Source organism: Oncorhynchus masou, chromosome 13 (assembly GCF_036934945.1).
Source record: "Oncorhynchus masou masou isolate Uvic2021 chromosome 13, UVic_Omas_1.1, whole genome shotgun sequence".
NCBI classification, from domain to species: Eukaryota; Metazoa; Chordata; class Actinopteri; order Salmoniformes; family Salmonidae; genus Oncorhynchus; species Oncorhynchus masou.
In genome coordinates this window covers 31,352,620-31,367,571 of record NC_088224.1, presented here as the reverse complement: position 1 = coordinate 31,367,571, position 14,952 = coordinate 31,352,620, and the positions used below count along the sequence as shown (strand labels likewise).

Below are 14,952 nucleotides of genomic sequence, written 5' to 3'. Positions count from 1 at the left end.
TGAGTGTGTAAACAAAGTGGCATAGTTAAAGTGGCTAGTGATACATGTATTACATAAAGATGCAGTAGATTTCATTTACATTTAAGTCATTTAGCAGACGCTCTTATCCAGAGCGACTTACAAATTGGTGAATTCACCTTCTGACATCCAGTGGAACAGCCACTTTACAATAGTGCATCTAAATCATTAAGGGGGGGGGGGTGAGAAGGATTACTTATCCTATCCTAGGTATTCCTTGAAGAGGTGGGGTTTCAGGTGTCTCCGGAAGGTGGTGATTGACTCCGCTGTCCTGGCGTCGTGAGGGAGTTTGTTCCACCATTGGGGGGCCAGAGCAGCAAACAGTTTTGACTGGGCTGAGCGGGAACTGTACTTCCTCAGTGGTAGGGAGGCGAGCAGGCCAGAGGTGGATGAACGCAGTGCCCTTGTTTGGGTGTAGGGCCTGATCAGAGCCTGGAGGTACTGCGGTGCCGTTCCCCTCACAGCTCCGTAGGCAAGCACCATGGTCTTGTAGCGGATGCGAGCTTCAACTGGAAGCCAGTGGAGAGAGAGGAGGAGCGGGGTGACGTGAGAGAACTTGGGAAGGTTGAACACCAGACGGGCTGCGGCGTTCTGGATGAGTTGTAGGGGTTTAATGGCATAGGCAGGGAGCCCAGCCAACAGCGAGTTGCAGTAATCCAGACGGGAGATGACAAGTGCCTGGATTAGGACCTGCGCCGCTTCCTGTGTGAGGCAGGGTCGTACTCTGCGGATGTTGTAGAGCATGAACCTACAGGAACGGGCCACCGCCATGATGTTGGTTGAGAACGACAGGGTGTTGTCCAGGATCACGCCAAGGTTCTTAGCGTTCTGGGAGGAGGACACAATGGAGTTGTCAACCGTGATGGCGAGATCATGGAACGGGCAGTCCTTCCCCGGGAGGAAGAGCAGCTCCGTCTTGCCGAGGTTCAGCTTGAGGTGGTGATCCGTCATCCACACTGATATGTCTGCCAGACATGCAGAGATGCGATTCGCCACCTGGTCATCAGAAGGGGGAAAGGAGAAGATTAATTGTGTGTCGTCTGCATAGCAATGATAGGAGAGACCATGTGAGGTTATGACAGAGCCAAGTGACTTGATGTATAGCGAGAATAGGAGAGGGCCGAGAACAGAGCCCTGGGAGACACCAGTGGTGAGAGCGCGTGGCGAGGAGACAGATTCTCGCCACGCCACCTGGTAGGAGCGACCTGTCAGGTAGGACGCAATCCAAGCGTGGGCCGCGCCGGAGATGCCCAACTCGGAGAGGGTGGAGAGGAGGATCTGATGGTTCACAGTATCGAAGGCAGCCGATAGGTCTAGAAGGATGAGAGCAGAGGAGAGAGAGTTAGCTTTAGCAGTGCGGAGCGCCTCCGTGATACAGAGAAGAGCAGTCTCAGTTGAATGACTAGTCTTGAAACCTGACTGATTTGGATCAAGAAGGTCATTCTGAGAGAGATAGCGGGAGAGCTGGCCAAGGACGGCACGTTCAAGAGTTTTGGAGAGAAAAGAAAGAAGGGATACTGGTCTGTAGTTGTTGACATCGGAGGGATCGAGTGTAGGTTTTTTCAGAAGGGGTGCAACTCTCGCTCTCTTGAAGACGGAAGGGACGTAGCCAGCGGTCAGGGATGAGTTGATGAGCGAGGTGAGGTAAGGGAGAAGGTCTCCGGAAATGGTCTGGAGAAGAGAGGAGGGGATAGGGTCGAGCGGGCAGGTTGTTGGGCGGCCGGCCGGCCGTCACAAGAAGCGAGATTTCATCTGGAGAGAGAGGGGAGAAAGAGGTCAGAGCACAGGGTAGGGCAGTGTGAGCAGAACCAGCGGTGTCGTTTGACTTAGCAAACGAGGATCGGATGTCGTCGACCTTCTTTTCAAAATGGTTGACGAAGTCATCTGCAGAGAGGGGAGGAGGGGGAGGGGGAGGAGGATTCAGGAGGGAGGAGAAGGTGGCAAAGAGCTTCCTAGGGTTAGAGGCAGATGCTTGGAATTTAGAGTGGAAGAAAGTGGCTTTAGCAGCAGAGACAGAGGAGGAAAATGTAGAGAGGAGGGAGTGAAAGGATGCCAGGTCCGCAGGGAGGCGAAGTTTTCCTCCATTTCCGCTCGGCTGCCCGGAGCTCTGTTCTGTGAGCTCGCAATGAGTCATCGAGCCACGGAGCGGGAGGGGAGGACCGAGCCGGCCTGGAGGATAGGGGACATAGAGAGTCAAAGGATGCAGAAAGGGAAGAGAGGAGGGTTGAGGAGGCAGAATCAGGAGATAGGTTGGAGAAGGTATGAGCAGAGGGAAGAGATGATAGGATGGAAGAGGAGAGAGTAGCGGGGGAGAGAGAGCGAAGGTTGGGACGGCGCGATACCATCCGTGTAGGGGCAGTGTGGGAAGTGTTGGATGAGAGCGAGAGGGAAAAGGATACAAGGTAGTGGTCGGAGACTTGGAGGGGAGTTGCAATGAGGTTAGTGGAAGAACAGCATCTAGTAAAGATGAGGTCGAGCGTACAGTATATACGTATACATATGAGATGAATAATGTAGGGTATGTAAACATTATATTAGGTAGCATTGTTTAAAGTGGCTAGTGATATATTTTACATAATTTCCCATCAATTCCCATTATTAAAGTGGCTGGAGTTGAGTCAGTGTGTTGGCAGCAGCCACTCAATGTTAGTGGTGGCTGTTTAACAGACTGATGGCCTTGAGATAGAAGCTGTTTTTCAGTCTCTCGGTCCCAGCTTTGATGCACTTGTACTGACTTCGCCTTCTAGATGATAGCGGGGTGAACAGGCAGTGGCTCGGGTGGTAGTTGTCCTTGATGATCTTTATGGCCTTCCTGTAACATCGGGTGGTGTAGGTGTCCTGGAGGGCAGGTAGTTTGCCCCCGGTGATGCGTTGTGCAGACCTCACTACCCTCTGGGGAGCCTTACGGTTGTGGGCGGAGCAGTTGCCGTACCAGGCGGTGATACAGCCCGCCAGGATGCTCTCGATTGTGCATCTGTAGAAGTTTGTGAGTGCTTTTGGTGACAAGCCGAATTTCTTCAGCCTCCTGAGGTTGTCTGTGTGGGTGGACCAATTCAGATTGTCTGTGATGTGTACGCCGAGGAACTTAAAACTGACTACCCTCTCCACTACTGTTCCATCGATGCGGGTAGGGGGGTGTTCCTTCTGCTGTTTCCTGAAGTCCACAATCATCTCCTTAGTTTTGTTGACGTTGAGTGTGAGGTTATTTTCCTGACACCACTCTCCGAGGGCCCTCACCTCCTCCCTGTAGGCAGTCTCGTCGTTGTTGGTAATCAAGCCTACCACTGTTGTGTCATCCGCAAACTTGATGATTGAGTTGGAGGCGTGCGTGGCCACATAGTCATGGGTGAACAGGAAGTACAGGAGAGGGCTCAGAACGCACCCTTGTGGGGCCCCAGTGTTGAGGATCAGCGGGGTGGAGATGTTGTTGCCTACCCTCACCACTTGGGGGCGGCCCGTCAGGAAGTCCAGTACCCAGTTGCACAGGGCGAGGTCGAGACCCAGGGTCTCGAGCTTGATGACGAGCTTGGAGGGTACTATGGTGTTAAATGCCGAGCTGTAGTCGATGAACAGCACTCACATAGGTATTCCTCTTGTCCAGATGGGTTAGGGCAGTGTGCAGTGTGGTTGAGATTGCATCGTCTGTGGACCTATTTGGGCGGTAAGCAAATTGGAGTGGGTCTAGGGTGTCAGGTAGGGTGGAGGTGATATGGTCCTTGACTAGTCTCTCAAAGCACTTCATGATGACGGAAGTGAGTGCTACGGGGCGGTAGTCGTTTAGCTCAGTTACCTTAGCTCTCTTGGGAACAGGAACAATGGTGGCCCTCTTGAAGCATGTGGGAACAGCAGACTGGGATAGGGATTGATTGAATATGTCCGTAAACACACCAGCCAGCTGGACTGCGCATGCTCTGAGGGTGCGGCTGGGGATGCCGTCTGGGCCTGCAGCCTTGCGAGGGTTAACACGTTTCAATGTTTTACTCACCTCGGCTGCAGTGAAGGAGAGGCCGCATGTTTTGGTTGCTGGCCGTGTCAGTGGCACTGTATTGTCCTCAAAGCAGGCAAAAAATGTATTTAGTCTGCCTGGGCGCAAGACATCCTGGTCCGTGACGGGGCTGGTTTTCTTTTTGTAATCCGTGATTGACTGTAGACCCTGCCACATACCTCGTGTCTGAGCCGTTGAATTGAGATTCTACTTTGTCTCTATACTGACGCTTAGCTTGTTTGATTGCCTTGCGGAGGGAATAGCTACACTGTTTGTATTCAGTCATGTTTCCGGTCACCTTGCCCTGATTAAAAGCAGTGGTTCGCGCTTTCAGTTTCACGCGAATGCTGCCATCAATCCACGGTTTCTGGTTTGGGAATGTTTTAAATTGTTGCTATGGGAACGACATCTTCAACGCACGTTCTAATGAACTCGCACACCGAATCAGCGTATTCGTCAATGTTGTTGTCTGACGCAATACGAAACATATCCCAGTCCACGTGATGGAAGCAGCCTTGGAGTGTGGAATCAGATTGGTCGGACCAGCGTTGGACAGACCTCAGCGTGGGAGCTCAGGACCTCAGACTGGGGCAAAAGTTCACCTTCCAACAGGACAATGACCCTAAGCACATAGCCAAGACAACACAAGAATGGCTTCGAGACAAGTCTTTGAATGTCCATTAGTGGTCCAGCCAGAGCCCGGACTTGAACCCGATCAAACATCTCTGTAGAGACATGAAAATCGCTGTGCAGCGACGCTCCCCATCTAACCTGACAGTGGTTGAGAGGATTTGCAGACAAGAATGGGAGAAACTTCCCAAATACAGTGTGCCAAGCTTGTAGCGTCATACCCAAGAAGACTGGAGGCTGGAATCGCTGCTTCAACAAAGTAAAGAGTCTGAATAATTATGTAAATGTCATACTTCAGTTATTTATTTTTGATAAATTACCAAAAATGTCTAAAAACCTATTTTTGCTTTGTCATTATGGGGCATTGTGTCTAGATTGATGAGGTAAAAAAAAAGATTCAATCCATTTTTAGAATAAGTCTGTAACCTAACAAAATGTGGAAAAAGTCAAGGGGTGTGAATAATTTCCGAAGACACTGTATGTAAAGAAGGGTAATATGCAAGACAAAACCAAGACATTGTAATACACCAAATACCTGTCAACTTGGTAGAGGAATCACCCCTCTTCTTTTTACTAGGAGGTTCCTCCTGGAATTATCATCAAGGTCATTATGCATTTTATATCAGAATACACACAGAGGAATGTCTATCAGCAATTCATTTAGCATTTCTATTTACAAAATGGACAATGGGCAGCAGGTAGACTGGCGGTAAGAGCATTGGGCCAGCAACAGAAGACGCTAGTTCGAATACCCGAGCCGACAAGGTGAAGAACCTGTTGATGTGCTCTTGAACAAGGCACTTAACCCTATTTTGCTCTAGGTGCGCTTTACCTCTATGGTTGACATTGTAGAACACCACATTTCACTGCACCTATCTGCTGTATGTGACAATAAAACTTTTTTTTTTTTCAGGGTTGAACTATAACATGCGACATCATCACATATCATGTGTCATATTTCCACATCTGCTAGTCAAAAAGACAGTCACAACACCAGTTGAAGTGCTGAAAATGTGTTTATAGGTGGAAAACGAGCACAGAAGCTACTCAAGGACAACGACTGCTACTTGTTTTTGAAACCACGAAAGAATCCTCTTTTGGTGACATCAACATCCATTTACAACTGGCTACATTTTGATGCTCAATCTGATCAATTACGCCTCAACTAATCTATGGAATCTTTACATTTTTGACAGAATCACACACACAGCAATATGCCACAAGGACCAGACAGAGGAGAATATCTACATACGAACTCAAACCCAAACCAACTCACCTGCTTCTCCTCATCGGTCTCCTCTTCCTTCTCTTTGTCCTCCTCCACAGGTGGTTTCTCTGGATTCTCCTGGTATTTCTCTGTGTATTTCAGCAAGAGGCTGTTTCCCAGCCGGGACCCCAGGAACAGATACCCAGGCTCCATGGTCATCATCTGGGGGGGGGCGAGGGACAGGGGTGAAGTTCTCTCTTGGCCAACGGCTGGCAGCAGACTGTGAATATCACTGCACTGCTTTCTTCAACACTTAGTGGATGTGTGGACACACCAGCGCTTCTTTGCCAAAAACTCTAATGAGCTCTCTTCCCCCTTGCCTCTCCCCTCCCTATGTACATGAGTTTGCGCATAATGAGGTAAACTGTCAAGTAAGGGCTGCTGTCAGCACATATTATCTGTGTGTGTGTGTGTGTGTGTGTGTAATGCGTTATCTGTTCATAATACTTACACCGGTCCTCATAGTAAACTCACGCTGCCACACACCCCCACACACACACACACACACCCAACTCCACACACACTGTATGCTACTTACACAGGTGGTGAGAACGCTGGCAGCAGCCTTGTCTAAGTGGAAGGCCCGGACACTTCTCATGCCATCAGTGATCAGGGTCAACACATAGCTGAGGAGAGGGGACAGGCACACAGTCAAAGCATGACTCTTACAAGGTCATGACAGAATACAATGCCGTTCCAGCTGTAGTTATTTCTACTACGCCACACCGGTTGGAGGGCACAAAACATCGCTTTAACAAGGTCTAATTTTAAGCATTTACGGCAAATAAATACACACAGCTCATAAATCCCAACACAACTGTTCTGTGCTCTACTCACATCTCTCCTCCTTTCAGAGAGATGACCATCTTGTCAGAGCCGATGAAGGAGGACTGGGAACAATCTAGAGTGATCTTCACCTCCTCTTGTATACCTGAAACACCAGCACACAGCCTTATTAGAAGACATAAAGGCTCATACATGCTTCCGACACGTTATGAAGCTTTATACCTGCAGGTATATTGCAGTGTAAGCACGACTCCAACACCATCATTAGGTTTGCTGACCACACAACCTTGGTAGGCCTTATCACCATCAACGATTAGACAGCCTATAGGGATGTCCGAGACCTAGCAGAGAGAGGAGGGCCGAACACGCCCCCATTCACATCGACGGGGCTGTAGTGGAGCCAGTGGAGAGCTTCAACTTCCTTGGTGTCCACATCACCAACAATCTATCACGGTCTATTCAATGCCTATTCCCCCTCAGGAGACTGAAAAGATTTGGCATGGTCCCTCAGATCCTCAAAAAGTTATACGGCTGCACCTTCGAGAGAATCCTGACCAGTTATATCACCGCCTGGTATGGCAACTACTCTAAAAGTAGTTAACAGCTTCTACCCCCAAGCCATAAGACTGCTGAACAATTAATCAAATGGCCACCTGGACTATTTACATTGACACCCTATTAGCATTTTTTATTTTTTTTTACACTGCTGCTACTCGCTGTTCATCATCTATGTATGCATAGCCCATTTACCCCTACCTACATGTACATATTACCTCAATTACCTCAACTAACCTGTACCTCCGCACATTGACTCAGTACCGGTATCCCCTGTATATAGCCTCGTTATTGTTATTTTGTATTACTTTATTTTTTATTTTTTATACTTTATTCAGAAAAATATTTTCTTAAAACTGCATTGTTAGTTAAGGGCTTGTAAATAAGCATTTCACAGTAAGCATTTCACCTGTTGTATTCGGCGCACGTGACAAATACAATTTGATTTGACCAAATGACTTTCCTAGGCAAGGTATACATTTCTTAGAAATATTAACTAGGCTGCTTTGCTTGAGAACAATGTGTACCCCTGTCCTCAGTCAGTACATACGCAGGGGGAAGGCGGTGGTCCCTGTGGTCTGTGTGTTGAGTGACACGCCATATGGAGGAACACTCTGGTTGAGGTATAACAGGGAGTTGACAGCAAACACCACCACACCACCTAGAAACACAACAGGAATACATTCATATGATCTCTAAACTGATCACACAAGTCACATGTGTACCGCTGAACACACAGTATGAACCCAGTGAGCGAGGGATTACCAATGGGCTTGGGCACAGCCATGACCTGTGTGCAGTCAAAGGGCAGGTTGCTGAGGGACCAGATGACAGGATGAACCTTCTGCATGATGTTGAGAGAGATGGCTACGATACTGCAGGTGTCCTGTCTCACTGCTACACGCCTGGAGGAGGGGGACATGGTCAGACTAGAGTTACACACCACAATATTACCAGTCATAAACAGGTCTGAAAAAGACATAGCTAAGTTCCAGCAAGGGGGGGGGGTAAGTTCCTAGCCTTCTTCAGCAGGTTTTTGTTTCGGGGGGAGGACTCCTTAGACAGACGGAACAGAGGAGGACAGGTGCTGTTGTGGTGTACTAACCCAGGCCACGTCTGATTGGGCTCATACAGGATGAGCAATGTGGGCTCATAATAACCGTGGAGGAACTTCATATCTACGATGTTCAGAAGCTTCTCATCCAACTCACGGACATCTATGATGTAGCTGGGAAGAAAGCTCGACTTGGGCCTGCATGTGTGGTAAAAGAAAAAACACGAGGCAAGGTGGCTGATGATAAATCCTCAAATCCAAAACCCATCAAAAAACATATTACAACTCAAGTGTTTAATTTATTTGATTATAAAAGTGATTTTATTTGATAATAACCTACATGCATTGCTATAGGTATCCTAAATATCACTACAAGATGCTATGGATTGTGGGACTCCCTGTAAAAAAAAACTGTTGCAAATGTTTTTGAAGGGACTATCCTAGCGAAATAAATCAAACGATGAAATTCAGTATGCCTACATACCCTTCCACTACTCCCTCCTGTTCGTCAGTAAGTGTGTCCTTTCTGAATGGCAGCACCACCAGCTGAGTTCCATACACCAGCATCACAGCACAGCGGTTCTCTGGGTCCACACGAACCATGGGGATGTGCAGGTTCTGGACAAACCCATCCTAGAGATAAAACAATTATGTATTAAGATACACCTTTGGATGTTTTTCGAGCACAGTTCATTTCCTCTTACCCTCAGCTCTGGCTCCTCAAAGAAGTGAAGCGAGAGAGTCTTCAGATCATGTGTTCCTGGATCATACTCCACCACTGACAGCTGGAGTAAACACAACCAGGACATTGTGAACAGCAGTCAGAGACATTTTATAGGCTAAACTGCTTGCACCTACAACATATAGCTACTGACACATGATCAATTGATATTGAAATAATAAAGTAGGCCAAAGTAACCTGGAATATGAAAGCTGGGAGTTTAGGATTAGTAAAACAATCAATTGAGACGTCTCAGGTACCTTAGCATCTTTGAAGCTAAGCAGGAGAGCGTCTCTGTTGGCTCCTACTAGCTGAACAGAGGCCATGGACATGACGTTACCGAACAAGGAGAAACAAGCCACCTGCTCCAACTTCTCCTTACGACTCTTGACATCTGCAGAGGACAAGGAAGAGAATCAAGGAAGTGTCAAATAAGAAATCAGGTGTCAGAGATGGTGTGAAATGTTGACACGTGCATGTCTAAGGAAGGCTGACAACATCATAATAATCGCATACAGTCAGTGGTTCACTAGTCATTCTAAACAGACAGGTTGCATCCCACAGTGTTGCAGCATCGTGGAACTGTTTCCCAGCCCATAGGTATCGGATTTCCACCAGACTAACTCTTCTCTCATCAAAATGTTGCTAGAGTGCAAGGCAGTTTTGGACATACCTGGTGATTTGTCTGTCTTTGAGGCATTCTGAAATAGGAAGAGGAAAATGTGAACATAAACTGGATTTCAAGAATAAAAATATGCCCACGACAGGTAGTTACAATCTTTGTCATTGTACTTTTTAAATCAGTGATCGAGAAATGAAAGATGAACATAGGTAAAGGTTCCTTCACCTCCACATCGTGAATGATCCTGTAGACGTAAAGCTGAGACGTTCCAGCGACGACCAGGTTTCTCTCCAGGTTGGAGATGAAGTTACAGTAGACAGAGAACTCGATGGCGGTGGGGGAGTGGGCTTGGCGGTATACGGCATACATCCTGCAAGCCCCTCAGCACCTTAACGTTACAGCAAGGATCAGTTATTAGCATATGCTCGATGTTTATCTGGACAATCATTTATTAGAAGACACGTCTATGGGTATTGCACCAGTAACGTTACTACTTAGCATGCTATACTAAATAGCTACTTTGACACTTCGTAACGTTACACAGTGGATCAACATATTGGGTTTCAGGCTTGAATACAATCCAGGCAGGGATGATTGTTAGCAAGCTGGTAGCAGTGGTTTACAGGTCAATGAAGATGATTTTAGCTGGTTCGCTTGTCTACTTGCTTCGCCCCGCAACGAGACAAACAATGTATCGTTTCAGGAACGAAGCACGTCTTCTACTTGCTGTTACTTTATTTGGAAGAATACTAGCTACAGTATCTTTCCAATGAGTTAGGCATCTAGATATGTAGCTAAATAGTTGTTTTTAAATAACGTAGGTTAGCTAGGTAATTAGCATATCAGTTTGTCTTACTTGCTAATTAATGCTCCACTCGCGTCTCTTAGCTACCTTAGCTTCAAGGTGTTCCAGTATTTTATCACATAAACCTACCGATCATGAATAAGCTACGATAGTTTCCAGAGTCTTGCCTTTCACTTTTATTACAGCATAATTCATACGCTCCAATTGCTAAAAATAATAACTGGCTTTAGTTATTTTTCATTCAATCATTTCCCAGACATCCATTCCACCAACGTGAGCAGCTAAACTGAATTCGGTAAGAACTAACGACCACACAACACTAGTTCCTATCTTTATAGAAAAATGTGTGTACGGTTTGAAATCTCACCATGTGTGCATTGCAGTTGTGTACATAAATATGATAGGACACGTTTCATTGAACACAAATCTTCAATTACAGCCACCTTTTTACAAAAAAAAGTAAATGTAAACACCATGTCTTAGAGGGAATACAATAAATATAAAACGTATTTATTTTTTATTTAACCTTTATTTAACCAGGTAGGCAAGTTGAGAACAAGTTCTCATTTACAATTGCGACCTGGCCAAGATAAAGCTAAGGCAACATGATAAGTAAAGTAACTGTTTGGCTTCGCCAGACATATTACCAGTTAAATGCATACATTTCACAAGTAACATTCCATGTCACACCACTGGAGGTCCGTTGTTAAACTGATTATAAACATCAAACTATACTGGAAACAATATGGTTCCAAACTATTACATTCGTCTAATTCGCATGCATTACAATCATATTATTGATATGGATAAGAATGAGTATTTGTAATCATTGTACAGTAGGAGGCTGCTATAGTTTGTCTTAGAAATAAACAGTAGCGTCGTAAGCACACAAGTTTAAAAAAAAATTCGATGAAAAATTCGATGAAGACGCATATTAAGTGCCAACACCAGAGGAGCTGCTGTTCGGAGGATATAGTGGCACGGGTGTTCTTATGCATCCTGTTTCCATTGATCATCCTTGGAGATGTTTCTACAACTTAGAGTCCACCTGTGGTAAATTCAATTGACTGGGCATGATTTGGAAAGGCACACACACACACACACCTGTCTATATAAAAAGGCCCCACAATTGACAGTGTACACTACCGTTCAAAAGTTTGGGGTTACTTAGAAATGTCCTTGTTTTCCATGAAAACATACATGAAATGAGTTGCAAAATGAATAGGAAATGTAGTTGACAAGGTTATAAACAATGATTTTTAATTGAAATAGTGTCCTTCAAACTTTGCTTTCGTCAAAGAATCCGGCATTTGCAGCAATTATAGCCTTGCAGACCTTTGGCATTCTAGTTGTCAATTTGTTAAGGTTAATCTGAAGAGATTTCAACACATGCTTGCTGAAGCACCTCCCACAAATGAGATTGGCTTGATGGTCACTTCTTACCGTCAAGCTGCTTCCACAACAGCTCAATAGGGTTGAGATCCAGTGATTGTCCTGGCCACTCCATCATACACAGAATACCAGCTGACTGCTTCTTCTCTAAATAGTTCTTGCATAGTTTGGAGCTGTGCTTTAGGTCATTGTCCTGTTGGCATTGCAAAATAGAGTGATAGCCTTCCTTCTTCAAGATGCCTTTTACCCTGTACAAATCTCCCACTTTACCACCACCAAAGCACCCCCAGACCATAACATTGCCTGCACCATGCTTGACAGATGGCGTCAATCACTCCTCCAGAATCTTTTCTGCGTCTCACAAATGTTCTTCTTTGTGAGCCGAACACCTCAAACTTAGATGTCTGTCCATAACTTTTTTTCCCAATCTTCCTCTGTCCAGTGTCTGTTCTTTTGCCCATCTTCATCTATTATTGGCCAGTCTGAGATATTGCTTTTTCTTTGCAACTCTGCCTAGAAGGCCAGCATCCCGGAGTCGCCTCTTCACTGTTGACGTTGAGACTGGTGTTTTGCGGGTACTATTTAATTAAGCTGCTATTTGAGGACTTGAGAGGGGTCGTTCTCAAACTAGACACTAATGTACTTGTCCTCTTGCTCAGTAGTGCACCGGGGCATTCCACTCTTTCTATTCTGGTTAGAGCCAGTTTGAGCTATACTGTGAAGGGAGTAGTACACAGCGTTGTACGAGATCTTCCCTAGTCTTGGCAAATTCTCTCATGGAATAGCCTGACGAGTTTCAGAAGAAAATTATTTGTTTCTGGCCATTTTGAGCCTGTAATCGAACCTACAAATGCTGATGTGATGGTTGCTGATAATGGGCCTCTATACGCCTACGTAGATATTCCATTAAAAATCAGTAGTTTCCATCTACAATAGTCATTTACAACATGAACAATGTCTACACTGTATTTCTAATCAATTTGATGTTATTTTAATGCACTTTTATTGTTGCTTTTCTTTAAAAACAAGGACATTTCTAAGTGACCCCAAACTTTTGAATGGTAATGTATGTCAAAAAACCAAGCCATGAGGTTGAAGGAATTGTCCGTAGAGCTCCGAGACTGGATAGTGTTGAGGCACAGATCTGGGGAAGTGTACCAAAACATTTCTACAGCATTTAAGGTCCCCAAGAAATTTGGAAGCACCAAGACTCTTCCGAGAGCTGGCCGTCCAGCCAAACTGAGCAATCGGGGGACAAGGCCTTGGCCAGGGAGGTAACCGAGAACCCAATGGTCACAGACAGAGCTCCAGAGTTCTTCCATGGTGATGGGAGAACCTTCCAGAAGGACAACCATTTCTGCAGCACTCAACCAATCAGGCCTTTATGGTAGTGGCCAGACGGAAGCCACTCCTCAGTAAAAAGCACGACAGTCCGCTTGTAGTTTGCCAAAAGGCAGATAAAAGACACTCATACCATGAGAAAGAAGATTCTCTCGTCTAATGAAACCAATATTGAATTCTTTGGCCTGAATGCCAAGCATCACCTCTGGAGGAAATCTGGCACCATCTCTATGGTGAAGCATGGTGGTGGCAGCATCATGAGGTGGGGATGTTTCTCAGTGGAAGGGACTGGTAGACTAGTCAGGATCGAGGGACAGATGAACATAGCAAAGTACAGAGAGATTCTTGACAAAAACCTGCTCCAGAGCACTCAGGACCTCAGACTGGGGCGAAGGTTCATCTTCCAACAGGACAACGACCCTAAGCACACAGCCAAGACAACGCAGGAGCGGCTTCAGGACAAGTCTCAATGTCCTTGAGTGGCCCAGCCAGAGCCCAATCAAGAGACCTGAAAACAGCTGTGCAGTGACACTCCCCATCCAACCGGACAGAGCTTGAGAAGATCTGCAGAGAAGAATGGGAGAAACCTCCCGAATACAGGGGTGCCAAGCTTGTAGCGTCATACCCAAGAAGACTCAAGGCTGTAATCGCTGTGTCTGAATACTTTAAAAAAATGTAAATCACATTCACGTATTTTTTAAATACATTTGTATAAAAAAGTCTAAACCTGTTTTGCTTTGTCAATAAAGGGGTATTGTGAGTGAGTGGGATTGTTTTTTATTTGATCCATTTTAGAATAAGGCTGTAACTTAACAAAATGTAGAAAAAGGGTCTGAATACTTTCCGAATGTACTGGAGATTGGCTCGACTTAGTCTCTGGCCTAACAACATCCGTGTCAATATATCCTCCAAATACCTGCTTTTTGGGTATTATGACAAACACAATACACAGTATATTCTCAGAAGGCTTTTTCAAATTGAATTCCCATTAATCAGTCAAGACTGGTTGCATCACTGCCTGGTATTGCAACAGCTCGGCTGTTGGACCGCAAGGCAGACCGCAACTGGGCGGCAGGGAAGCCTAGTGGTTAGAGCGTTGGACTAGTAACCGGAAGGTTGCAAGTTCAAACCCCCGAGCTGACAAGGTACAAATCTGTCGTTCTGCCCCTGAACAGGCAGTTAACCCACTGGTCCTAGGCCATCATTGAAAATAAGAATTTGTTCTTAACTGACTTGCCTGGTTAAATAAAGGTAATATAAAAAATAAAAATGCAAGGCAGTACATAGGGTAGTGCATACGGCCCAGTACATCACTGGAGCCAAGCTTCCTGCCATCCAGGACCTCTATACCAGGCAGTGTCAGAGGAAGGCCCTAACAATTGTCAAAGACTCCAGTCACCCTAGTCATAGACTGTTCTCTGCTACCGCAGAGCAAGCGGTACCGGAGCGCCAATCTAGGTCCAAGAGGCTTCTAAACAGCTTCTTCCCCCAAGCCATAACACTCTTGAACATCTAATCAATTGGCTATCCAGACTATTTGCATTGCCCCCCCCCCTCTTTTACACTGCTGCTACTCTTTTTATTATCTATGCATAGTCACTTGAATAGCTCTACCTACATGTACATATTACCTCCATTACCCTGACTATCCGGTGACCCCGCACATTGACTCCATTACCCTGACTAACCGGTACCCCCTGTATATTGCCTCGCTATTGTTATTTTACTGCTGCTCTTTAATTACTTTTATCTCTTATTCTTTTTGAGTGTTTGTTT

The 14,952-nt window shown here is 45.8% G+C and overlaps 1 protein-coding gene across 2 annotated transcripts in view; it reads right to left on the bottom strand.

Annotated features, from left to right (window-relative positions):
* LOC135552078 (cleavage and polyadenylation specificity factor subunit 1) overlaps positions 1 to 14,890 on the bottom strand; it is a 30,254-nt gene extending 15,364 nt beyond the window's left edge. Inside the window, exons 1-13 of one of the 2 annotated variants that reach the window (XM_064983466.1) lie at positions 10,495 to 14,890; positions 9,864 to 10,026; positions 9,690 to 9,717; positions 9,277 to 9,410; positions 9,000 to 9,080; positions 8,780 to 8,928; positions 8,347 to 8,493; positions 8,007 to 8,146; positions 7,792 to 7,902; positions 6,738 to 6,831; positions 6,439 to 6,526; positions 5,910 to 6,062; positions 5,169 to 5,220 (exon numbers count right to left, since the gene is read on the bottom strand). In XM_064983466.1, coding sequence (XP_064839538.1) covers positions 5,169 to 5,220; positions 5,910 to 6,062; positions 6,439 to 6,526; positions 6,738 to 6,831; positions 7,792 to 7,902; positions 8,007 to 8,146; positions 8,347 to 8,493; positions 8,780 to 8,928; positions 9,000 to 9,080; positions 9,277 to 9,410; positions 9,690 to 9,717; positions 9,864 to 10,007 — 1,321 coding nt within the window. In that variant the 5' untranslated portion in view covers positions 10,008 to 10,026; positions 10,495 to 14,890. The remainder of the gene's footprint in view (positions 1 to 5,168; positions 5,221 to 5,909; positions 6,063 to 6,438; positions 6,527 to 6,737; positions 6,832 to 7,791; positions 7,903 to 8,006; positions 8,147 to 8,346; positions 8,494 to 8,779; positions 8,929 to 8,999; positions 9,081 to 9,276; positions 9,411 to 9,689; positions 9,718 to 9,863; positions 10,027 to 10,494) is intronic. The other variant, XM_064983465.1, reaches the window with a different exon arrangement.
* Positions 14,891 to 14,952: the final 62 nt, after the last annotated feature.